Source organism: Trichogramma pretiosum, unplaced genomic scaffold (assembly GCF_000599845.2).
Source record: "Trichogramma pretiosum strain Unisexual culture from Peru unplaced genomic scaffold, Tpre_2.0 scaffold9, whole genome shotgun sequence".
NCBI classification, from domain to species: domain Eukaryota; kingdom Metazoa; phylum Arthropoda; class Insecta; order Hymenoptera; family Trichogrammatidae; genus Trichogramma; species Trichogramma pretiosum.
Genome location: NW_019641697.1, coordinates 2,864,222 through 2,891,729, shown reverse-complemented (window position 1 = coordinate 2,891,729; position 27,508 = coordinate 2,864,222). Strand labels below are relative to the sequence as shown.

The following is a 27,508-nucleotide window of genomic DNA, read 5'->3' as shown; positions in this document are numbered from 1 at the left end:
TTGCGTAATACAAGGGTCGAATGCACCGCGTACACACGCGCGCATACATGGGAAATTTCCTCCCGTCATTAAATTCAATTCCCCGTAATCTTTCGAGCAGCAGCAGCAGCGCATATAAGTAAATTACACGCGCGCGAATCGATCGGCCGCCATACATTACATATACACGTGTGTAATATAAGGCCCGTCCATTTTATTGGGCCCAGCTCGCGAGTAATACGCACGTATATATATCTCTATATATAATTTCAATGTTTTCTCTCGTTATTATTATTGCTGCGAGAGATCGCGTCGGTGGGGCGCGAGCGCGGATTACTCTATAATATACACGCGGAAGAAGAAGAAGCAAAAAAAAATAAATAAAAGGGTACGATACAATAAAGATATAGGTAGAGGCGCCGCCGCCGCTGCTGCCAAAGCTTAAATATCGAAACGCACGCGATCCATTATACGTCAATTATATATCTATCTGTCTGTCTGTGTTATAATATGACGAAACGTTATACGAGCGCGTCATTTAAAAAAAAAAAGAATAACGATAATAACAAAGCAGACGTGCGGTGAGACACAGCGCACCGACTAAAGAAGTCATTTTCGGTGTATAATATAATTGTCTTACTCCTCCGCTGCGCAGGTGTTAATAACACGTACCCCCGACGTACAGGATTAGGAAATCCGTACACGGTTTTTAATCTTCCTCGCTCGCGGCGTCAACAGAGACGAGACGTGTCATAATATAATAGCAATGAGTAGTCGAAAATGATTCTCACCTGGATCAGGCCTCTTGGAGCTCGCCACCTTTGACCCCGGGCACGCTGTGATGATGCCTCGACGCGAGCCTGTGGGCCAGCTCGTGCATCACGTCCCGATAGATCACCGTGTCGAGATTTTCGCCCAGCATGTAGAGCAGGAACCAGTCGCCGACCTTGCCGCGTTTGACGATCGTCTCCACGGCCTCCTTGCGCACCAGGCGGAACCTCAGGTTCAGCAGGAAGACTCGCATGCGCGGCGAGAACACTATTACGAACTGCCCACGAATTTATTATGATTAATAATCGCGAGTGCGGTTAATTATTTTGTAATTATATCGTGCCCGATATATACCTTATACTTAATAATAATATGCATTTGCCGCGGAGAGTCGAGTCGCGCAAGCGCGAGTGGAAAAAATAATTCAACCTTGCCACGCGGCCGCGAGCTTAAAGCAGTACTCGCTCGTAATATTATGGCATTTAATGTGTAGTTGAGATATATGTAAGTGCAGCGTGCTAATGATGTAAAATATATACGCGCACGCGTCGGAAAGGGCATGCACGTGTGCCGTGCCGAGATTATATATGAAAAACACAGATGGAAATAAAAGAAAAAAAAATGACGCCTCCGGTGATGCCCACGCGGGTAAATATTATAATAATCCAGTTTTATTGGTTAAACGATTTGATTGAACGAGGATTAAAAACTCGAGTCGCGCAGGTCGTCGAGCATCGTCGTCGAGGATTAAAAAATTGCGTTTATAAAGTAAGCCTCTTACAAGGATGATAATAACAATAATTACCCGATAAATGACGACGAGCAGACTGAGCGCGCCCAGTATGAGGAACCAGAACCAGAGGAAGACGTAGATCTTCTCGTTGACGACGTTGAGGGGCAGTATGCAGACGGCGTCGTGGCGCTCGACCTCGCCGCTCACGCCGTACTTGTAGAAGGTGCACTTGGTCATGCGCGGGAATATGTAGATCATCGGGTCGACCCTATCCTCCTGGTCGGACTCGAGGAAGCGCAGCACGTCGATGCCGAAGGTCAGGAAGGCCCCGTCGAAGAAGCTGTTCATCATGAACATTTGCGCTGGGAACGTAAGGTATTATTATTATTTTTGTTGTTGTTGTTGTTGTATTTGCGGTGCGGTACTTACGAACCACACCGAGGCTCTCTAGTGTATATCATATGTACGTCCAAGAATTTCACCGTATATCACGCGAAAATCATTTGCTCAAGGATGCACGAGTCGAGAGTTGCGTAGAGAGAATATTTCGAGAATTTCGGAATGCATACTAGAGAGAGGCTTAAAACCGCACATGTACACATGCCAGTCTAAGAGCTGCAGCAGCAGCTCCTTTCGAGAGAGAGAGAGAAGTTACATACCTATACGGCAAAGACACGTCGTTGAAATATCGTCGTCGTCGTGAGTTTGCGATCTATGCAAAATTGTTAATATACGCGCCAAACACTTGTGCGCGTACAGTAACGCGGATAATTGCCGAGAGCTCGCGCGGAATTACATCATGCGCATGCACGAGAGTTACACGCGAGTTCAGAGGCATCAGCTATTTCTTCAACTGCGAGAGGATTATATTTACGCGCGTAAATATGTGTCTTATGTGTACGCATGTACATACGTAAATTGTGCAACCCGCGACGCAAAAGCCACCCGTATATACGGTTCGGGGCTCTCGAGCTCTAGGGAATTTTTGTTTTTTTTCGCGAGAGCGTCGCGAATCGCAGCGATGATACATGTGTCTGTTGTATGTGTGCGGGGGGGCCTCGTAGACGCGACGTCGATGTACAGCAGAGAGAAGAATGTCACCGCAGAGTGTCGAGTGACGAAAAGCTCGCGGGCCAGCTGTAAGTTTGCCAAAAAGCTCGCGCATATACCGACCGAATGTGTCTCTGTGTCTGTGTCACTTGAAATATGTGTGCTTGGTGCTGACCATGCACTACTACTACCACCACTACTACTATAAAGGCACAAGAGTGGACGTTCATTCATTTCGCCACCTTCGTCAATGCGTGAAAATTCATTCAACCGGCCAATATGTAACGGCTTGCAGCACGACGACGACGATGACTCGGGTTTATAACTCTCCAAGTTCTCTGTCTGTCGTTCGCGATTTTCGTCGAATATCCGATAATGGCTCTTGTCGGCACCCCCCCTCTCGACTCGATCCTATACGTTTTACAGCCGCGTTTTATACCACTCGTCCACAGACACACACACAAGTTGGAGAGAGCTGCGAATTGGATAGTGGGAAAACTGAGGAAAAAGGGAGTAATAGTAGGGGGTAGTAGTAAATCGTCGTGATTTACGATAATTACTCGCGTAAATGTGTATGGTTACTACTCACCTACGACGTTGAGCAGGGCGAGTATCTCGCACAGATAATACTTGTACGCCCAGCAGTTGTGCAGGGTCAGATTCTCCATGAGATAGTCGAGCAGCATCTTCTTCTTCTGGCGCTTCTCGGGCTCGCCGCATAGCCCGATGTCGAGGTCCATCATGAGAGCGTGTATCTTGCCGCCCTCCCAGCCCTTCCACAGCCAGCGCGGCGTGTAGAACAGGATTGCCTACATTAAAACAGAAAGAAAGAATTTGTAGCCGTTAGAGGGACGCAAAACTTTGACACATTCGTATGTATGTACGTGAGAATATTTTATACGCCTACGCTTAGAAATGACCGTATAGGTATGAGTACTCCGCCAAAAAAGAAGCGATGAAAGAGCCGAGACTCACAGTACGGAGTCGATATGCGATCGATAGCCTCACATAGCCTCTCGCTATAAAGACAAGAAAGAGGTCGGACATCGTCGTCGTGGTCCCGCGACCTTTACAAACGAGTTTTCTTATCGACTTCTATATCCTACCTATCCTATACCATGGCTCGAGCGCGAGCTCGGCTATTGCGGATTCGACACAAAGCCACGGCGGCGACCGATCGTTTTCCGCATCATGCGGGGGAGAGAGAGAGAACCGAGCTCGTGTCGGACGCCTTATATATTATATTATATACGAGATGCAGGTAGTAGTAAACCCCATTGGTAGTGCGCGGGGCAATTTATTGCCGCCTCGTTCCGCCATTGATATATATAATTGAATTCGTCATTTTTCTCCTTTACCCGCGATTGCCTCTTGCGCTTCGCATGTTTCTCCGCTTGCTCGATGATCATCTGTGTGTGTGAAACACGCGGAGGCCCAATCAGTGACATTAACTAATCGTCCGCCGCTGACCATATGGATAAAATTACTCGCGGAGCCACAAGTGCGAGAGCTGCGCTTCTGCTCATCGTCGTCGTTGTGTAGTGAGAGAGAGATTATACATACATATACGTAATATATACAACAGACGCACGTGAAAAAGCGCGAAATTCGAATTTATCGTTACGAAGAATCCACACACGTATTGCATTTGTGCTGTGTGTGTGCAAGAGTAACTCCAGCCATGTAGTAGGCGGACGCGACGTTATTAATAACACCGTGTGCTTGAATTCCTCTCGACCACTCGAAAGAGAGAGAGAGAGAGAGAATCGTGATAACGAGGAAATATGCCCGCACATCGATTTTGCCAGCCGCATGAACGTGGCCGCTGCTGCTGCTCGGCTTAATTGCGCATTGAAAAAGATCGCAACGGCAGCGATCGTTCCCCCAGCGCATGCCTCCCCCGCGTTATTCGCGATGATGAACGATCGACCGGATTTTTGGGAAATTTTAATGAATCGACGGCGGAACGAGTGATTTGACTTTGCTGATTCGCGAGAAAAAGAGCCTCGATTAACTTTGGTATTGTGTACGATGACGATGATGATGATGACGATGATAATGATGATTTCTTCGCGCTTCGTCCTTTTTATAATAAATTACATATAAATCGGAAGCGAGTCCCGCGATCCTTATCTTTCTCGCATAGCGCGACGAGGCCCTTCCTTCCCCCCTCATTCAAATTAGAAAATTAAAACTCGGCTCGAGTTAATATTATAATAAATCGTACGCATTTACGCATGGGAACGTAAACATCCATTTCAACGAGCAATAAATTATATCGTGATATTGCGCGAGCTCTGGCTGTACACTTTTTTCGCACAGACGATTCGTATACAAGCGATTTAAGGGTACGAGAAAGAAAAAAAAGTAAAGAAGAAGCAGCAGCAGCTATACGATGAAAAGGCAAAAGTCTGCAGTTTTAGAGGAAGAAAAAGGCCGATGTAAATTACGCTCGCGCGTGCCTGGCCTGACTGTCTGCCTGTGCCTCGACTTCTGCTGCTACTGCTGCTGTTGCTGCATGTGCAGCGCTTGAGTCGAAATTTTCCGATCGTGTCCGGAGTATACTCGAACGCTGTAGTACGAAGATTATCAACGCGATAAGCGCACTTCTCTCTCTCACTCAATTTTTTTCCTGCTAAGTAAGCGCATATTCTTATTTACATTCGACGAACGTTAACGAGCTGGAAATTCGAGCGAGGCAATTCTTTTTTCTCTCTCTCTTTCGAGCGTAATTTTTTTGGCAGATATCGCGCAACTGTGCGTGACTGCACGATTTCAGCAGAATGAATTTATCATATCGTTCGAATTTTTGTAACAATGCGACGCTTGTAATATCGTGTGTTTGGGTATTTTTTGGGGGATAAAAGTTGATCGTGATATTTTCACGTGTCTTCGGTCGACTGTACATGCAAGGCACAGTGCGAAGAAAATAAATAAAGAAACTTTGAAAGAAATTTATAGTAAATTTTCAAATAATGAGTTACATAAATTACCATGTATTTTAATTGACTGATTAAATTATATTTAAATTTAGAAAATATATTGATTTCATAAGATATTTTGACACTGCCAATTTTTACTAGAAATATTTTTAACCGGGTCTCACTTTATGGAACCTTGCTCTGACTTATATACACTTATGTTTACATTTTCACTTGCAGATTTACAGGTAAAAGTACTCGCCATCTATCGGTGAAGACTCGAAATCGTATTATCGTGTTTAATGTGGATGAAAACTGGTCCAAATTTTTTTGAAAAAGACTAAAAATGCGCCTAAAATTTTTAACACAATCGTAATACAAAAATCGCCAAAATCAAGCCAATTGACAGTGACTTATTATAAAAGGACACTTTTTCGGTCGTTAGACCATTATTCACGATATGCATTTCTATCAGGGATGATAATTTCCATTATACGTATATTTTTTTTCCTCATTGAAACAACGGCTTTTTCAAAATGTCAAACGCTCCAATTATACACTAGCCTGCAAATATACGAAGCTTCGTGGCGAGAAAAATAAGCCATAAAAGCGCGGGGTAGTATAGTAGCTGTTTAATATATTATTACAATATAAAACGCGTGTGTATGTGTGTGCACGAGCCTTATTATCCAGTCTCGACATCGTCGTCGTCGCGCATCCTCGAGATATACATTCAACACTTTTTCACGTTCAAGTCCTATTCTCTCTCTCTCTTTGGGAGTGAAAGAGAAAGAAAGAGAGAGCGAAAATATCAAAACGAGGCGCTTGCCGACGACCTCTGCTCGCTCGCTCGCTCGCTCGCCTTAATTAAGTTCACGGTCCGCGAGTACGAAAAATGCACACATACATGTATAAACGAACAGCACAGAGCATGGCTTTGTCTCTCGATTTTCGTGCGAGAATCTCACGTCATTCTCGCTCTGTAGCTTTTATACGCCGATTTTATATACACCTACCCCAGCCTAGCAGCGGCCTAACACGCACGATGTGCTTATGTGTCAAAGCGTCTTCTTTTTTAAAACTCATAATTAATTGCAATTTCATAATTAATCGCAAACTTGACCGATAAAAGAGAGCTCAATGTGTTTAAAAGGAAAAGTCGTACGACGTTGCGCCATAATAAACGATAAGCCGACGTGGCTTAATTTAATTATTACGCCAAGATTCGTAACAGGATAAAATAATAATCAAACAAACAACGTGCACAGTCGCACGTGAGGAGAGAGAACAAAAGAAAACGGCAACGATAATATAAATAATATATAAATGTGCGAATTATCTCACTCTCTCGCGTCGAGAGAGAGATTAGCATATTTATCAGCCGAGTCGAGCCTCTTTCCGGGATCACTTTGTCGACGGCTCTCGCATCAACATCATCATGTTGCTGCCGAGCGTCCCCAGCGGCCAACAGTGCCCAGCTACCACTGATACTTATAGCTGCGCCAATGCTCAGATCTTGACGTTTTTGGCCCTGCTCGTCGACTACATCGGTCGCTCGCAGGACGAAGAGTTCACCAAGAACGAGCGTCAGATCGCCGACGACGAGTACGATTTCGTGATCGTCGGCGGGGGCAGCGCCGGCTGCGTACTGGCCAATCGCCTCACGGAAATTCCACACTGGAAGGTATGCGACGAACTAGACAAGTAGTTGATCTTCATTTAAGTGAAAATGTGTGTGTGCGCCTTCAGGTACTGATGCTGGAAGTCGGGCCCGAGGAGCCCCTGGTCAGCGACATCCCGGCCCTCATGTCGTACTCGTGGCGCTTCGGCCTCGACCAGAACTACAGGACCCAGGCCGAGCCCTACGCCTGCGCCCAGAGCAAGGACAAGTCGTGCTTCCTGCCACGCGGCAAAGTCTTGGGCGGCAGCAGCTCCGTCAACGGCATGTGGTACCATCGGGGCTCGCGACACGAGTACGACAGCTGGGCCCGGGACGGCAATCCGGGCTGGAGCTACGACGATCTCTTGCCCTACTTTAAAAAGTTGGCCGACACGAGGGTCAAAGAGGTAAGTTGAATTTTTGAGTTTGCATCAGATCTTTGGTAAAGTTTTGATTGTTTCAGGTGGTCGAGGACAATCCGGACATCCACGGAGTCGGTGGCTACCAGACGGTCGACTATCTGCCGAACGACGAGAACATGCAGATATTCCTGCGTGCCTGGCAGGAGGTGGGCCTGCGCGAGGTCGACTACATCGATCCGGACGATTCGATCGGCTACTCGAGATTATTGACCACGACCATTCACGGCAGACGTCAGTCGGCCAACGGTGCCTACATCAGGCCGATTCGCGGCAGACGCGACAATCTCTGGATCAGGACCAAGAGCCGAGCCAGTCGAATCATCGTCGATCCGTCGAGCAAAGTGGCCAAAGGGGTCGAGTACATCGACGCCGATGGAAAGACCAAGAAGGTGTACGCCAAGAAGGAGGTGATACTGTCGGCGGGCTCGATAGACTCGCCGAAACTGCTCATGCTGTCGGGCATCGGGCCGGAGCGCGAGCTGGCCAAGCTGAAGATCCAGTGCCTGGAGAATCTGCCCGTAGGCGAGAATCTGCACGACCACATCAACGTGCGGGCCTTCACCTTCCCGTTCCCCAACGATCGCTGGAAGAATTTTACCGCCTCCACGTTGAAAAACGATCTGGCCTACTGGCTGATCACGCACGAGGGTCGCATGGCCAGTCGCGGCGTATCCAGCTTCTGCGTGCACTTTCAGACCCCCTTCGAAAAATTGCCGGGCACGCCCGACATTCAGATCAGCACTAAGGGTCAGTTGAATCTCGAGAATCTGGACACCGGGGCCTATCCGAGTTACATCTACAACGAGGCCAATATGGAGGTGACTTTATTGAATCCCAAGAGTCGTGGCTCGGTGACGCTGAACGCGAGCGATCCGCTGGGCTCGGCTCCGCTCATTAGATTGAACTATCTAACGCATCCGGAGGACAGGAAGAGGACCGTGGCGGGTATCAAGAGGGTCGAGTCGTTGTTCGCCACCAGCGAGTTCAAGAAACGAGGCTTGCAGGAAGTGCCGGCCAAACTGTGCAAACATCTGGCCTACAAGAGCGACAAGTACTACGAGTGCGTGATGAAGCACTACACGGGCACGGGCTATCATCCGGTGGGCACTTGCAGAATGGGCCCGAGGCGAGATCCGAGGTCGGTCGTGGACGCCAGTTTGAAGGTTCACGGGATCGAGAGGTTGAGGGTGATCGATGCGTCGGTGATGCCTGTGCTCGTGAGGGGTAATACCAACGCCCCGACTTTAGCGATCGCTGAAAAAGCCAGCGATATATTGAAGAGGGACTGGCTGAGGAAGAGGAGGAGGGCTGGGTCGAGATAAAATAATAAAATCACGTAGTTAATAAAAATAAAATTACAATTCTATAATTAATAATATCGCTTATTTATTTTCTCCTTCTTTTTTGCGATATCTCATAGACACGTCGCACGGGTGGGCCAAAGATTTCGTGCGGTTTTCTCTCTCGCAAAAGCGAGCGATGCGCGTAATTAAATGCCTCGCGCAAATTAATTGAAATATCCTATTATAGGTATGGGTGTGTGTGTTTGTGTGTGTCTGCGTACCATACTTTGTATTCGTATCTTGGCAAAGCAGCTGTGCGCAGGTGAGTGTGTAAATACACGTATTCTCGAGTTTATATACGCGAGAGTGAAGGGGCTGCTGCGCGACGCGTTTTGGCACCGAGGCACGTATCAAGTAAATGTTACAGTTTGACATTACGTTACGGTACACAGAATAGTGGTATATAAACACGAGTAAGGTAAAGACGCTTACCGAGTTTAATTTTCCATTTACTTTTCTCGACTTCGTAAGAGTTTGTCGCGCGTAGTTAATGAAATTCTCGGGGCACGGTATTGCACAATTACAGTCGATACGCTCGATACATACTTTTTTTCTTTCTTCTTCCGACTCATCGAGTACCACAGCCCCGCGCACATACGAGCCAATTTTTCAATCGAACGAGCGCAGAGTCCACGCGTACGCTGCTTTTAACCGTATATATAAACTACAGATTTACGCGATTGCGTCGGCCTATGCGCGGAGTTAATTATTTCTCCCCGGCAGCAGCAGCAGCAGCAGCAAAAGACAGAGAGACAGATAGAGAGAAGTTAGCGTCCTTCTAATGGCTCTTATATACAGCGAGTCGAGGTGTTGGTTGCCTAGGTGCGAGAGGAATGGCGCGTGTTTTAATTTATTTCGCCGCCGCCGTGTAGAGCGAGAGAAAATTTTTCGCAACGCACTGCACTGCACTAACGCTCGAGGCTCGAAGGCTCGAGTACAGAAAGTGGTTTTGCCGGTCCTATAGGTTGCCCGCGAGTGCAGTACTACGCGCGTTGTTTAGATTCTCAGCCTCTCTCTATACACTCCGTACACTCGGAAACGACTGAGAATCTCGTACATTATAGAGGGTCAGTTTATTTATTGCTTAGTGCGAATAGTTTGTACACGCGTATATAATATAATATAAGATTCGCGACTGCACTTGCGTAATGTGCGCCTTTATACATGCGTGTCTCGGGGTAGAGATAGGAGAATCGTCGATCTGTACGGAAAACTGCTTATTTTTTTAGGTTCTTCGCTCGGTGGCTCGAGCGGTGTGTATGGGATTATTCGAGATGGCAAACAGCGGCGGAGCTTGGGTTACGACCGGTGTACGATACGGATCGATTCGTTGGGGAACGCAAAAAGGCTTCTGAAAAATTGCTCGGGAAAAGAAAGTTATAATTGAAGAAAATTGACTTTCGCTGAGTATGAAATAAATGCATGAATCCAAATTATCCCATCCGTGGGTCAGAGTCGATGGGTCTTTGATCAATTTAAGAAATTCACACGTATTCTTTCACCAATATTATGTTGTTCCGTGCACTTTGTCCCCAAAGACATTCGTTTTTCCAGTTTGAAAATTGCACGGATGAAAAACGCGATGATAACAAAATAATCAGGTTGAAACACACTTTTTTCCAATTAATGTTCAAGGCTGATTTATTTTTTGAGTTTTATTGCACAAAAAATGTATGCGAGAACTCATTCACAATCAAAGCCAATCTTCACCGCTAGATGGCGAGTATCTTTATCTGTAAAACCGCAAGTGGCAAAGTGAAAATGATTGTATATAAATTTTCACAACTGGATTGCGTTTTAGGAGAAAATTTATTGGACTGTTTTTTTCCTTCTAGTTATTTTTATACATAGCACATCCAATTTGCTTGAAATAACATTTTTATGAAAAATAACACGATTTATAGCGATGCCCAACTACCTAATTCCTACTTTCCCCCATATCTGGGAGCTATACTTGTCGAAAGACGCGACGCGCTCCGATCGTATTAGTTGTACCGATAGATGGCGTCGATCCCGTCTCAAATCCCAATGCGAAAAATTTCATCGATTATATAACACGGTTGTAGTGTTCAAGTAATCCAAATTACCATCATATGTACAACAACTATTCGGCTTTAGCATAATGAGACGCAAACCGTGTACCGCTCTATCTATCGCGATTTGTGCGCGATTCGACGCGGCGGCCGAGCGAGTCCCCCTTTTTATTTCAAGTTTTAAAACAAGTCGCTGCTCCTTTGGCTGAGCAGAAGCTCCGCGCGCCGGGCTACGAAGACCATTGTCCATTGTTTTCCAAGTCGAACTCGCGAAGAGAAGCGAAATTTTGCGGCACACGGGAAATCGAGAAAAGGCCAGCGGCTGCATTGTTGCTCTTTGCACTGAGCGCGCGCGATCGCGAATCTCCACCGGCTGAAAAACTCTCGTGCGCCTTCTCGATACACGTTACATATAGCACACGTCTGGCTGGCTGGCAAAGTTTTTTGGTTTCCCAAAAAAAACTTTTCCTTTTTGCTCAACTCGTCGAGACTCAAACAGCAGAGTCGGAAAATACAAGAGCTATACTCGTCGCGAGCTTGTATCCTCGTACACCCGTGTTACACAGCCGCAGCTCAACTTATACTCGATATATGCAGCTCGTTGATTAAGTTACGAGCCATTGTTGAGGGCCGATTTGATTTATTCATAATTGAGCTCGGGCCTTCAATGAACGATCGGGAATATCGCAGACTACATAATATATGCGATGATAATTACGAGTTTTGACAACTGCTGCCGCCGCATATCGTCGTTGCGACAAAGTGTATACCTGCCCACTCACACACATATGCTTATAACTATATATATGTTGGAGATATGTGTCGAGGCACGCCAGGCACGCGTACTACAATATACATACCGCAGCAATTATATATCCTACGACGCACGTATAAATGCATATATTATATTCCACGCAAAGATCAAGAACTCCACCCTCTGAGACGATGCGAGAGATGTTACTCGTATTAATAATTGCAACGTGTCATCTTCGTCGGCGCTCATACATGTATAATATGCACACGTGCGCGGGTATATGTACACCTATATAATCCTCAAAGTTGATCATTTCGTTCTCTTTTTCTTTCTTTCCCTCTCTCTTGCTTTTTACCTATTTTACTCAACGATATCGGTGTCAATGTACCTCCGAGCAGCTGGATGATCGAGTCCAAGGCTCTTTTTCCGTTTTCTCTCTTGCGAACACACGCGCGCACGCCAGCGAGCATTATTGGGCAAACTGCCAAAATATGTATACATACACACGCACGTAGAGCAACGTCGTGGTACTCGTGCAGACTTTTCGCCACTCTATATCGAGTACGAGAGAGAGAAAGAGAGAAAGAGCATGAGCTACTGCAGCTGCAGTGAATTTCAGCTTGTATACACGACGTTGTTGCTCGATGTATATCGCGTTTTGAGCTCCGACGATTCGTCAATGAAATTATAAGCAGACGTCAGACGCACACGACGTTTTGACAAAAATAAAAAATGAAAAAAATTATAAATAAAGTCGATTCGAGCGTGTGCGTCTCGCGCGTCATTTCGTATCGTGCACGCACGATTTGAATTATGTGCATTTTTCACGCGAACGAGCCAGGTCACACTTTGAGCGAAACGATTCGGTTCTTTCTCGCGTTCTATCGATGTCTCCGCGCGGGAATAATGAGAATTGTATACGTTGTCAGTGGTAAAAAGACAGTAAATTTTATATGGGCTATATACCGCGCGAAAGGAAGTAAAATTAAAATTAATTTAAAGGAAATAAATTAAAATTAAATTTAAATATGAGTAATTTGATTTGACTTTTATACAATTATTTTGACTGGGTCCCTTGCAGATTTACAGATGAAGGTGTACTCGCCACCTAGTGACGGAAAATGACTCTATTAAAGAGCAAGTGTGTTCTACCGATATATTAAAAAAAAAACCATACGCCATATTTATGAAATATGGATTACATTTCGACGTGCCAGTGCTGAAAAATGCCATGTCGCGCTCCGATCAGAAAGTTGCGTTTTCGCGTTCGAGCTGAAAAATGCCATTCCGGTGCTCGATCCTGAAGGATGGTTTTTTCGGCGTTTGAAAGACACCATATTAATGTTTCACGTTTTAGAAGTAAAATTGGATGCTCTTCCAGAATCTGTCTTTGGAATGAAGATAATAGTTAAAGTTTCGAACGCAGAAATACCGAGCGCCGAAATGGCATCTTTCTGCTCTGCGAAGCGAAGCGGCATCTTTCAGCACTGGCACGTCGATTTTTTGTCATATAATGTGGTCCAATTTGCAAAACGCACTTAGCTATTCTAGTACGGGTTATTTTTCCTATTGTTCGATTATATTTCATATTTTTAAAAATAAGGTCCATGCCTTATTTTTGGCATACGGCATCTTTTCGGATGAATATATGGTATTATTTCACTAATCCTTTAAAAAGCCTTTCTTCACTATTAGAGGTAGACAGACGATATAGTGAAAATAATTACGGCAGTAAAGACGACCCCAATGTCAAATTGGAAGTGAAACAAAAACTCACTTCTCTACGACCGTGTCAACGTGTCGCCGATTTATTTGTCGGTCTCTTCAGGACCTCAAGACCTCGGTCTTGACTCTGAGAACACAACGATTATTAAATAGACTATTCCTAGAAAACGATTAGATATTTTAGATTATTTTTGTTTTTTATAACCATATTTTGACTTTATCACTTGTAGATCTACAGCTAAAAGTTCTCGCCATCTAGTGGTGGATATTTGAAGTTACATTATCGTATTCAGAGTAGTTGTAAACTGGTCTAAATTAAAAAAAAAATAGTCATTTTCAGGACATTCAAAATATACTCGATAGTTTTAACATAATTTGATCAGAAAAATCGTCAAACAAAAATAAATTGAGTCTTGCAGGGTGAGCTTCGAAGGCGACTATACAAAACACGTGCATGGGTATACTCGGTCGTCGGAGCAAAAGTGAACGTATTTGCCTCGGCCGATGATACATTCGTCCGAGAGACTCTATCTCGGATAGTTGCATCGACGGCTGCCTGCGACATTCTCACGATGGCTCCGCGTTACTACTGCATAGGACAGACACAAACTCTGCCGCTCCGTGCGCGCGTATAGTTTGCGAGGTCAGCGATCTCTACTGCAGCTGCAGTGCCCGGTGCTAACTCTCGTGCATACACACACACACACACACACACACACACACACACGAGCGCGCGTGGGATTTTACATTTACTCGGGGGCCGTATATTATCGCCGGCTTATCTCTGTCCGCTTACTTGCAGCAGCAGGGCGAAGATGACCCACTGATAGTACTTGTGCTGCTTGACCATCGGGTGCTGCGTGTGGCCGTGCACCTCGGTCTTGCTCACGCCGCTGTTCGACACCCCGGGATAGGGTATCGAGCGCCCGAGGCTCATGTTGAACGCGTGCACCATGCTGTAGGTGGTGTGCAGCCAGCAGAACGTCTCGAGGACGACCTTGTCGACGGCGCCGCTCGCCTCGCAGTGTATCGGCGAGCCGCTGATGCTCTTGCAGGCCAGCGTGAGACAGCCCGCCAGCAGGAAGGCCACGGTGGCGCGATAGTGCAGCCGAAAGATGAGGGTGTCCTCGACGATGCGAGTGACCTTGAAGAGCGAGCGGATCGAGCCGAAAACGTCGATGGTCTTCAGCATTATCACCATTGTTTGGGTACGACGCGGGAGGCTGGAGGTGGCAGCAGTAGCAGCTTGTTGAGCCTGGCCATCGCGTCGAGAGCGTCGTATGTGACTTATACACCGCTTCTTCTTCTTCTCGAATCAGTTTAAGACACTGTTCGATCGCGTACACAGTTATTTAGAGCTTTATTTATCTAGCCGGCTGCTGCACCGTCTCCACCGGCGATTCTCGTCGTCGGCACGCCTTCGCGTCGTCTTCGTTTTTATCACTTTCATCTTGCACGCCTTTTTCCACCGTAGCCGGTAGTCTCGCACTAACGAACACAAGTAAAAATGGTCACCACCCTCACTTCACTGAACACTTTACCGACACAAGCCGCGTACAGTAACGCAGTCAGCTCAGTCGAGCGTCGTAGATAGAAAAAGAATGAGAAGAGCCGCTTGCAAGACGCTTCGACAACGGCGCGACGGTGACGGTCAAGTTAGAGGCGATCGAGTAGCCTTAAAGGGGTTGCAAATGCCTCGAGAGGGAGAGCGCGAAAATGAAGAGAGAAAAGACTTGAGGGGTATCGCACTTGGCCTCGACCGACACACGATGCTATACTCCGACGGCTCTCGCTTTTAATACCAATATACCTAGAGTAGAGCGCGCCTGCAGCGCAAGAAAGACGTCAGCTACGTATACGAACGACAACACACATCTTGCTTATGATATTATGAACTTATTGTATTGAAATTTCTGACCCTCGCGAGCGGCTCGCGTGGCATAGACCTCGTCGTCGTCGTAGGCAGCAGCTATATGCTCTTGTCGCTTATTTTTTTTTTCCACAACATTACTGCTTTATAATATATCTGTGTTGTTTCCGCCAAGTCGAGCTTGCAGTACGTACACGATCGATAAAATAAATATCATATTACGTATGCTTTCCTCCAAGAATAACGAGGCTCTCTTGACTTTTCTCTCTCTCTCTTTTCTTTGTCAATAGGCTAAAGTTTTGTGCCCCTGTGTTTACTTCCCTAAATGCTGCATGTGCAAACTTAAAAGCTCAAATCCAATAAAAACTTGTTTTCTCTCGTAGTGGGTGCATTATATATGCGCTCCCCCGCGCAAAGGTTATTAATTTATGCACAGCAAAATCATTGTTACCCACGTGTGCATCCGTACAATTTTCATAGTCGTGGACCTTGAAATTTATACCACACGTATACTCACTATATATCATCTCGAACTTGACATAAACTATTCTCTCTCGAGTAAGTAGAGCAAAAATATGTATATTATAATAATCGGCCGAGCTTTTTTTTGTGCCTCGGCTATCGTCGCTGCACACAATGCGCGAGCGAGCTTGCGAGCCAGCTCCTCTCTCTCTCTCTGCGTCAGACGTAAAACCAGAGCGCGCATGCATTTTTCAATCGACTGCAGTACGATAGTAAAAGATTATATTCGCGAGGAGTATAGCGGCAAAAATCGTTGCGCGTATTGTTCGCGATTAAAAAGCAGAGCGAGAGTCGTTATAAATGATCTCAGTCAAGGCGAAATCTATAAGCACATACACCAATTTGGATTTAACAAGCGCGTGCACACATGCATATACGCCCTTACACATACTACATAGTATGTACATTAAAACTTGATTTACTTTAAAGTTGGTCTTTGTTTTTGAACTTTCCTTAATAGCGGCAGCCGCGCACGGGCGGTAATGAATTTCCAGTGCGCCGGTCTATACATATATGTATTTAACAATATAGCAAAACAAGCAAAGTATTCTCTCTCTCACTCTGTGTATGTGTGGGTATATAGTACATGGTGCTTACGAAGCGGAAACGTAAGTTATTGCATTATAGTTTGCAACAAAAGTAAGTTTAGCTCTCTCTCACTCCGAGACCAACTTGGTACAAAGTTGACTTTTGGCTTTTGCGGGGGGCGCAAATCAAAAATGTTGGCGTAATCTTTATATAGTTATAAATTTACGAAGGGCAAAAAAGAACTCGAAATTACAGCTGTACACCGAGGTTGTAAAGGTGGATCGTAGCAGCAGCAGCTGCTGCTGCTGCTGTTCTCTCGACTAACTCTAAAAGCTGCAAAAAAAAATTACGAAATTCCATTATGGGCGTTTAATCGGCCTTAGCTTTGGTATAACGGCAAAAGTTTCAGCTCTCGGGCGCGTAGGTAGGTATAGGTACGGTATAGTACCCGCGAAAGCCCTCCCGAGCTGTATATACCCCATGCAGATATATACATGTATTAAAGTATAACGACGAATCCAACTGCTGTACGCGAGCGCAAATAAACTCGAGAGAGCCATTACAGGCTTCACTAAAATAGATGGCGACCGGAAAGTAATGTAGTGTACTGTGCTGTGCTGCTACGCATGTACATATATACACGCAGTTGCAGCGGTGTACTGTCTTTTCGCGTATAATATAGCTGCGCGCACATCGCTTAACTCTGTCGAAGCAGCGGAAATTGATTCTCCGTCGTTTATATATTATATACGGCAGCTGCGAAATAATAATAAATGTAGAGGTGGTTTATACGAAAATTATCGGAATTAACGCGGCAATTTTTCTGGCTTTTTTTGCCGATGAAGACAGCGAGCGACGACGAAGACGCAGCCAATAAATTGAGAAAGAAGCCGCCGCGTGTATGTATGTATGTTCGTATGTACATGGCGAAATTGATGAATCAATCGAGCCGCGCGCGATTCGGACGCGAATCGATCATCCGTGCGAGGCGCAGCAGGACGATGGTTATAGCAAAAAAAAGTTACGAGCGGCAAATTGTTTGTGCGCGCGTGTGTACGTACCAGAGCGCAGGCACTTGTAAAGAGCTCAAAAAGGCCCAAAACACGAGGCTCTCGGGACAAGCATGATACGTATAAAATGGAAAAAAGAAGAAGAAGGAGAAAGAAAGAAAGAGAAGATGAGCAAGAAAAAGTCAGCTCGCGTATAGCATAATACGGTATGTAAGGTAGAAGAGAGAGAGAAAGAATTACGAGTCGTGCGCTCGTATCTTCCGGGCTGTTTACTGTTTGCTCGAGCAAACTCTCCGATTACACACGCGCTTAAGGACAGCTCGCACATATACATGTACGTGTATGTACTCGTGGATGCGAGGGCGACGAGGATGGTCATGATCGGTATGTATAAACGACGATATCGCGTGCAACAGCAGTTATATTTTGTGTGTATACTCATGAGCTCGAGGGCCACGAAAATATTTTATTATTAACGCCGTGCGAGCCATTTATATTCTTTATTCATACGTGAAAATCAAAATAATATCGACTCGAATTCAAGTTACCATGTCTCGTGTGTCAAGTGGTTAACGCTTACGAATAACTCGTTATAGAAGTATGATATTGAACAAGCATCCAAGTAGTGCAGTGCATTTTTACCCTATTTTTTTTGTCAGAAAAATTCGGAGCATCAGTACACAAGTTTTCAAGTTCACGAACACAACTAGAGCATTCATAAATATATACTCGTTATCGAGCGCGTCCCGAAAGCTCGTATACATACACAATCAAGTGCACTCGCGAAATTGGCCGGACGGATCATTCGGTCGATCGATCGAGTGTCTGCCGAGCTCGTACACCGAGAGGCTAATCGATTTTCACACAGGGTTCACAGCTTCGCGATGCTTTCCTCGCTCGTCGAGAATATAACGTCGTTACGATGTGTCAGGGGATCATCACCGTGTCGATCACCTCGCAGCTCTCGTTGTGGGTGTGTGTTGGCTCCCATCAATCGTCCTCATATATATTACACTCGATTTATGAATGCATGACCTGCGAAGTACGGTCCGGTTGAAATTGACTCGAGCGTCGAGCGACGCAATAATGCTCGAATAACTCGCGTTAATTGGCCTCGTAAAAATTCGCGCGCGCGAAATAACGAAGAGATGCAATCGTCGCAGTGCAACTTATGAGACGCGTTTGTACGTAATGGCCGATCGTTGCTCATGCGAATCGGGACCAGCTCGTTTAGCGATGTTCACAAAAATGTTGTATTGCCTTAACGATTTCGGAGCTCTTTCTCTCCGGAACAAGCGCGCCGAGTTCAGAGATAAGGGCGATCTGCATACACGCGTGTTAATCGTGTACATTCGATAAGGCTATAAACCCTCGTGGGGTTACAGCAACCCTTAAAAATTTGGTACGTATTATAATGTACCGGCGCTACGCTACATAAACGCGAGCGTCGCAGGTATATTATACCGTAATACATAATCGCAAGGATACGATCGATGTGTCGTACGTACGTACGCGCGCTTGGCTCGGCGCTCGTTATATACGTGCGGCACATTTTATTAAGGTCATTGTCGTTCGCGAGCTCTGCGCGCGATGCACACGCAGCAGCTCCCACACACATAGACTAACACAGACACAGCTTATATTATACATGTGTAGCGAATATGACGACAACGACGAACGACGAAGAGTCGCAGAGTCAAAGAGTTGGGGAACGAGCCGAGCCGTGCAAAAGAGCAAGAAAGAGAGAAAGCCCAGCTGAGACCTTATATTACGACCTCGCGCAAGGGCTTATAAAGAGACAAGACACGTATACACGCGTATGTCTTATATGTATAATAAAGTCTTGCACTCGCGTACGCGCGCGCGGCATTGCGCGATTCCGGTTATTATAGCGTATTATTCATAATACACCTACGCCCGAGAGATCAGCCCCGACGACGAGTAACCTATCGACACTTGAGGCTTTTTTTTCTTTCTTTTTCGAGTATAATAAATAATAATGCGATTCTCGGGCTCTGTGCAGCCTCGCAGCAGCGGCATACGTGCATGCACATACACTGAATTTTCGCGCTTGGTACATATAGTCTAAAAATGTTTTCTCTCTTTCTCCGCGTGCGTGTGTACTTTCTGCGTGTGCGAGATCTTTTTTCGCACATATTTACCGTCACTCAATGTCGCTCGTCGTCGTCGTCGTGCACTCCGAGATGTAAAAATACACGCGCGACTATTACGAAACGCGCAAGCCGAGGAGAACATTTGTATGTATAGTAATAATAATGTGTAAGCGTGGCAGCGATGAGCTCAGAACTAGTGAGCATCGTGGATGTATTATAATTCATAACGTAGGTCATAGGACTGAAGGATCTGAACACTAGGCTAGTTTCCGACAAAAATATTCGTTGACTGATTCTAGGACTTTGAATAAATAATCCAAATTGTTTTTTTTTTTTCAATTAAAGTTTGAAGGACGATACACTTTTTGCGTCAATCGTACAAAAAGTTTATAATGAGAATTCATTTACAATTAGAGCCAGCCTTCGTCGCCAGATGGCGAGCATCTTTCTACTTGTAAATCTGCAAGTGGCAAAGTAAATATAATTGTATAAGTAAGAAACTGAAATATTGGAAAATTGATCATTGTGAGTGATCACTACTGTCCGATACTTTCGGAATTAGCTTACGAAAAAGCTCGCTCTATCGATGTACTGTCGACTCTCAATCAATCGAGCGCTACGCCACCAGCGGCAAAATAATGGGAAGCCTCAATTTACTGCGGCGATTCTCAGAAATGTACACATCAGCGTTCGATCGATCGATCGATCGATCAATCGCGCTCGCTCGAGCTGATCCGTGGCCAACATCTGCCAAATCTTGAACCATAATATCGCGGAGCTTTTAAAATTATTTCATCTCGGTAGCACATGTGTGCTGTGCAGTGCATATACGTGCGTACATCATAATAATGTAACGCACAGCGCTTAAAAGCACAGAAAAAGCTCGAGTCTAAGTAGCAGCGCACTTATATGTATCGCTGTATATATATGCAGGAAAAGAGAGAGAGAGAGAGAGACGCCAAATACTCTTATGTAGGCTGTGTAATCTCGATTGTAAGTAGGCCAGTTCGAGCTTCAACGCTAAGCAGATGACGCGTGCCGTGCGTTCGCATCGTCATTATTACCCCCCTCTTTTTTCTTCTCCTCTTCTCTATGTACTTTTGTTTTCCATCGAATTGATTAGGCGCGCGCGCAACGATAACAACGCGCGCCTTTGTTCGACTCCGCGCGATTCGGTTGGATAGAATCGCGGGGCCTGCGTGTTATACAGAGCCAAATGTAACGTATCGCTCTGCGTAAAATCGCGCGAGCTTTCAGCTGCAACGATAATATTTTTATTATTGTACATATCCCCCCCCCCCGTACAAGCTCCTATAAGAAGAGCTCGTTCGACGTTCGAGTAAGTTATTCTTCGAAATTGACTCGCTAAAACTCGATCGCTCTTTCGTCGAGAGCGGCATTATTTAATCCCTCGATGATCCACGGTCTAGACAAACAGTTCGCTTTGACTCAGGTATTTCCCAGAATGGCGGATTTTCCACTGCACACATAATAACGTGATTCAGTTCTGCAGTCGCGTTGGGTAGTTTTCTCGATTTTTTTTAAAAATACAACTGCGCCTCAGCACTCGAGAATCGTCGCTATCGACAGGAATACACATCGCGTCGTCAACGCGATTTATACATTTTTCATCCGTATAGGCCCTTCTTACTTCTAGTCGAGTGTCGAACGCGAATAAAACAAAGGTGTTTACGCACGCGAGAGGCTCCGCATGCCAGAGCTACGTCAATTATCGTCACCCGGCGCGGCGCGACTATAGCTCATTATTCGAGCGTACAGTGGAATAAGAGACTCTCGCGAGCGCAAATTATTCCATACTCCATAGCAGCAGCACACAATCGACGTGTCGTCGTCGTCGTCGTGCCCTCGTCGTGTCCGAACGAGTTCAGTGTTGAGCAGCGGCTATACCGTCATTCCGTTAACGAGCTAAAAATCACACTACACATAGGCGAAGGATCGCGTTGTTGTTGTTGTCGAGGCTTTTGTTCGGTGCACACTGCACATAAGCAGCGAAAAAAAGAAAGAAGAAGAAGAGCACGCGAGCGATTCGAGGTATAAGTGCGACAACTGTGTCGCGCGAAATGACAATTCCAAGTTCAACGTACAGGTTTGCCGCGCTGCAGCTTCGTTATTATGACGAATTCATGGCGTGTCCTTGCTTGCGACTGCATCAAAGAATCGGCGCGGTATCTTATCTTTAAATAGTCGAGTGTATCAATTAAAAACAATGACCGAGGCTATACGCTGCTGAGCGATCGTGCATCTCGATAGAAATAAAAGAGCCGCCGCGAGATATAAGTATACGATAGACGCAAGCTGCGATCTCTCTCTCGTAAACACACAGCATCACGTGCATTAGAGTAAGCTTTTAACAAAGTAAAGCCTTCCATTTATCGATATGAACAAATAAAAGGAAAAAATATCGATACAGCCCTTGGCCTCCGAGCACATATGGTACGTACGTTATATACCCGAAAATGTACCTCGACGCGGAATGTACAACAACGACCCCCCCAAAAAAAAGAGTAGAGAGCCTAAAGAGGTTCAGTCGTCGAGTGTACGCGCTTAATGTGCGCTACGCTACGCAGTTTTAAATATATATAAAGTGGGAAAGCTGCTGCTGCATATGTGTTTTTGCATTAAAAACTCGCTACGCGCGTGCATTACAATGTAGCCTGGCTTCCGCTGCAAAGAGTAAAAATAAAAAATTAGGGAGAGCTTTTTTACGATGGCGAGCGAGTAATAGAAAGAGAGAGAGAGATATGGCTCTCGCGAAAAAAGTGCGCAGTGCGTCGCAACGCGAGCATTACGTTATATACGAGAGAGATAATCAATCGAGCGGTTAGAATGACCATTGAAAGCCACCCGCGCGTGATGAAACACGTTGGATAATGTATATCGGTCTCGCTGACGATGCGCAATCGGTACTCGAGGAGCATATCATACATCTGCATATCATACATAAGATATTATAAATATTATTCATTTACGGCATTTTACAGTACATTGTGTACGAGCCGATTAAAGTAATTGCATCCATTCCCTAATGTAGGCTTGGAGTAATCGTAAACGAGGCGCAGCTTCGACCGTTTGGCCAACAGGTGGCGTGTACATTAGTCAAAAGTAGCTAACGCGATATTTTCATATAAGTGTATAACGCCGTTTCTTATGTGACTAGTTTTTGTTTAAGGAGGTTCGGGAGTCTCAGAGGGGGACGAAGCGGGACGCGAGGGGCTCCTATACTTCCAATGTTAAATTTTCAGAGCTGCCAACTTCGAAATAACACGAAATTGTAGGTTTTTTCAATGAGCTGGCACACAATTATAGCTATTATTAATAATTCAATCATTTTGATGAGTTTTTTTCGATGTTTTAGGCTTAAAACAATACTCTATTTGTCATTAGAGTCGAATGAGCACATATTTTTGTTGTTCTAGCTCATTTGTTGGTTAGGGTACGCACAAATGACCCACGAATTTTTACACATAACAATATATTTCTCGATAACTAAACGGTCGATGAACTTCTTTTTGCAGTCAAATTATTCCTTATTAAATTTCCTACATGTACGTATTTTTTTCTATTTAGTTTTTGTTTTTTTACATTATGTTTATGCTCATTGAAAGCGAAAATTCATGATTTCTCGTAAGAAACCATGTTAAATGGTCAAAAAATTTTTTCATCATTTTAATAAAATTTTGCGGTGAAAAGTTGTATTTTGATATTAACATTCATATTATAAAGTTTCAAAGCAATTAAACGTGTTTTAAAAATTTGGCTGCATTTCGCTGAGACTCCCGAACCTCCTTAAAAGGCACCAGTGTAGCCAACAAGTTCATCACGCTCGATCGAAATAGCATCGAATTCATAATATTACCACATATTATTCGTTTACGCTTCCGAGCTTCGGTTGTGAACGCTGTATAGACTGACAGTCAGTGCCAGTCGACAAAAGTGGACTGGAACTAGATTGATTGTACATCGCTCGATTGATTATACATTTTCTAGTATAATATACCTATTGCTCTCGTTGCGACGCACTGCACACTTTTTTCGCGAGAGCCATATCTCTCTCTCTCTTTCTATTGCTCGCTCGCCATCGTAAAAAAGCTCTCCCTAATTTTTACTTTTACCCTTTGCAGCGGAAGCCGAGCTACATTATAATACGCGCATTGCGAGTTTTTAATGCAAAAACACATGCAGCAGCTGCTTTCGCACTTCATATAAATAACGGTAAATATACGGACCATCATTCGGTTACATACGTCGAGGATCGCGAAATCGCTATATAGACACGAGCCCGAGATCTGCTACACGTAATAATAACGGCGATCTCTATCCTCTACTTCTATTTTTCTCCTCTCTCGATGCACATATACATAACAAAAGCTCATTTGTCAGTCCCCCTGCGCGTGCGGTACGCCATCCTATATATAGCGGAAGATACTTAGTCGCTTGTCATTGTCCTCTCTGTGTGTGCAGTGCGCTTGAGCTTATAGAGGACCGCACGGATAATCGTGATCGCGACCCGCGATACACATACGTACATAGCAGAGTCTATATATATACGATGACGATGATATCCGACTCGCGCCTAGCTTGGACCAGTCGCGATGCTTATCACGTACGCGGCCCGCATCTTGCGATCCTTAACCCTTGGCGCTATATATACGTTTCATATAACAATAAATAAATACGCATAACGCGCCGCGATTCGTTACGTAAACGAATTGAATTTTTCGGGACTCGCAGGTTGAATAAATCGTATAATGCATATTTATATATCGCAGGTAGTATATATAGCAGAGAGGTAGGTAGGCCGCAGACCTGCCTCAGGGCACATAAACAGCAATGCGCACAGAACGTACACAATTTACACGTACGAGGGGCTCGATACGTGCGCATACATATGGGCACGCACTCGCGCACGGCCGAGAAAGTGATTATGTCAGCAGAAAGCGAGAGTTTGTGAACTCGCTCGTTCTCGCACATACCGACGCGAGTATAGTGGAGTCTGCAAAGCTCTCGAGAGCGCAATAATAATAAAAGAGCAGCAGCAGCAGCTCGTCGCGCGGAGTTTGCGAAATTTATAAGGATCGTTCAGCTGCCGTGGCTGCTGCAGTACCCAACGAGGATGCAAAATACCTTCTTTGCAGCGCGTATCTCGAAAAATTGAGCCGCGGAGCTTAAAGTCCTCGGCGGTGGAGTGCAGTTGCGTCGTCGTTGTTGTTGGGCCATTATAACGGCGCTCGTAACAGCGCGCGCAAAACGATTATCCGAGGATGAGCGAAACGTCCGCGAGAGACATCGTCGCAGCGTCAGCGTTGTGACAAATACTTAACGCGCGCGCGCGCGAGTAATTAGAGACGTGCGGCTGACGCTATAGTATACGCTATCAGCGGCTATTACAGTAAATATAAGCTTTGATTTGCTCAACGACGACTCTCGAGACACTTTTTGCTGTCTCGAGGCATAGCAGCGCACCGTTAAACGACTCCATCTTCACGAGACGACGACGAGGACGATGCAGCTCGTTTCTTCTTCTTCTTTTTTTTACAGCTAGATGTGTAATTGTGATGCTGCGTAGCGAAAAAGTCGCGCGCGCGCGTCGATTAAAGTGCAGCAAAACTCTCGAGGCGAATATATATGTGTGAGTCGAGAGAGCTCGAGGGGGAAAAACCCTTTGCTCTCTTGTATCGAGTCATGCGCAGAGATACAAAGGATCTATGTAAGAAAGGAGGAGGAGGAGGTAAGAGTGCAGCAGCAGCAGTGCACGCACGCAGGTATAGTTTCCTCTTTTCTTCTCTCGGGGCATAGATCACAAATCACTCGCACTGCACCGTATATACATACCTATATAGCAGCGGTGGTGTGCACCGACTTGCGATATGCACTCTATATATACGTAGTGAAAGAAAGAGAGAGAGAGATCCGAGATGATCGTAAAAGATCGGAGAGCTGCTGAGAAGTTGCGGCTCTCTCGAACCGTCTCTCGAGCGTGAGACACGAAAAAGGTGTTGTTGTTGTTGCCGTTGCGCCTGAGTAAAAGCCCAGAGTGACAGGTTGAAATATTCGAGAGTGAGCCGAGTGTATTGCGTTGCGATCCCCGGCTCTTCGCATGATCGTGCACGCATCGCGCGCGAGGATTTGTCGTGTATAGTTATATACGTTATAAGGTGCGTATACGGGGGAGATGGACGCAAGAGCGGAGAGTCTCTTTTCCCGCGCGCTTGGGGTAATCCTTGCCGAGTTTGCGAAGGATTACTCGAGGGGCAATTCTGTACGACAACGATTTTTCGTATTTTGAAATTTGTAAGATGGGTAAGATAGTTGCACAAAGCAGAATTATAAGATATACATACATCGGTAGAAAGGTTATGACTGCACGAAATTCGTGCAAATTATCATTAATACACTTTTTTATAAAGTTGTTTTGAACTTTCCATCGAGATAGAAATAAAAGAACATCCTAAAAAATGTTTCAAACCCATGCTCTTAGTTATACGATTATGTATTCTTTGCCACTTGCAGATTTACAGACACGGGTGCTCGCCATCTAGCGGCGAAGGCTCGAAGTTATCAAAAGTGGTTGAAAGCTGATCGAAACTTTTGAAAAAAATCAAATTTCAATTTTCGTATCATTTATTCAACATAATAACGGAAAATTCGCCAAAATCGAGACCAACTATTGGTAATTTTTTGTCAACAATTTTGAAGAGTCATTTTTTGCTATTGATATTCACATAAAATCGAAAAATGGCTTTGGTTATTATAAACTCCTTGTAGTTGTTCTAAATAAGTATTGAGTAATTTTAAACGTAAAGATGTACTTAGATTTCAAGATCTTTTTTATTCTGAAATGATAGTTTAAACATTGTCTCTCGAGCGAAATCATTAATTTAAAATTTGATCGTCCATTCTGTGATCACATTTGAAATATATTATTAAAAAGTTCAGCTAAAAATACTATGAAAAATTGTAGAATATGGCACGGATCACATTATTAAATTTTGATGATATTAAGCATTCAAGTATTAAAATTTATCAACGAATTCAAGAAACGAAATTCACCAATTTCTCGAAAATCGACCCATATATAACATCGGGGGTACACTCACGCACACATCAAAGACAATTTATAATTTTGTTCGTAAGATTCTTTTACCTGGAAAAACAACATGAAGCAGACCCACTGATAGTACCTATACTCCTTCTTCTCTCCATCGGCGTAATTTCTCGAGTTGTCGATTCCCAAAAACGGCACCTCGTAGCCCTCCCTCTTCTTGTACGCGCCCGTGATCGTGTACGTACTATGGATCCAGCAGTACGTGTTCAGCACGTCCTCGGGAAAGTCCTTGCTGTGTATGCAGTCGATCGGATTGCCCACGTACTGTCTCGTGGTCACTATGAGCGAGAACGCGATCAGAATTATCACCGTGAGACTGTAGTGCAGCCGAAAGACGGGCGTGTCGATGTGTATGTGCGACACCTTGATGAGGCTCTTGAGGCCGCGAAATATGTCCAACATCACGCAGAGGCTCGCGGCGCCGCGCACCGATCTGCTGTGGCTGAAATTCACCCGCGATTGAGCCTTGAGCAGCAGCAGCACAATCGAGAACTGCTTGAGGGCCGAGGCTTGGTCGGGCTTGGTAGAGCTGACTAGAGCCGCTGCTCGCTGCTGGTCGCTACTGTTGCTTAGGATCGGCAGACTCGTCTTCTGAGATGATGATGCGCTGCCGAACCTCCACCACGTCATCGTCCGCCGACTTCATTCAGCAGCTGGAGCTTTGATATCCTTGTTCGCTTCCTCCGCTTGCTCGCCGTAACGAGTGCTGCATCGCGTCGACGGGATTCGTCGTCGTCAGTCGATAGTCGGCGGCGATTTTTTGTTTGAATTTCAAATTCCGAAACGACTTTGATGCTGCATAGGGGTAGTAGCAGTGATTGCTCTTTCTCGACTTTTTCCAAGTCTTTCTGAAAAGAAACTTTTCTTCGTGTAAGTTGCTTTTGCTTGCTGGACATCACCAACCGGGCCTCGTGTTCTTCAGCTTACGATGCTGCTGCTGTCATATA

At 45.1% G+C, this 27,508-nt stretch overlaps 1 protein-coding gene across 2 annotated transcripts; it reads right to left on the bottom strand.

The window, feature by feature from the left end:
* Positions 1 to 27,228, bottom strand: LOC106649379 (innexin shaking-B). Of its 2 annotated transcripts, none has more exons than XM_014366750.2 (4): positions 26,601 to 27,228; positions 3,123 to 3,342; positions 1,556 to 1,845; positions 1 to 1,027 (listed from the first exon to the last, which is right to left on the bottom strand). In XM_014366750.2, exons 1-4 carry the CDS (start codon positions 27,189 to 27,191, stop codon positions 776 to 778), a joined length of 1,353 nt encoding a protein of 450 aa, XP_014222236.2. In that variant the 5' UTR covers positions 27,192 to 27,228; the 3' UTR covers positions 1 to 775. The 2 variants fall into 2 exon arrangements, with proteins under 2 accessions (XP_014222236.2, XP_014222234.1); XM_014366748.2 differs by lacking the exon at positions 26,601 to 27,228 and adding an exon at positions 14,188 to 15,017.
* Positions 27,229 to 27,508: the final 280 nt, after the last annotated feature.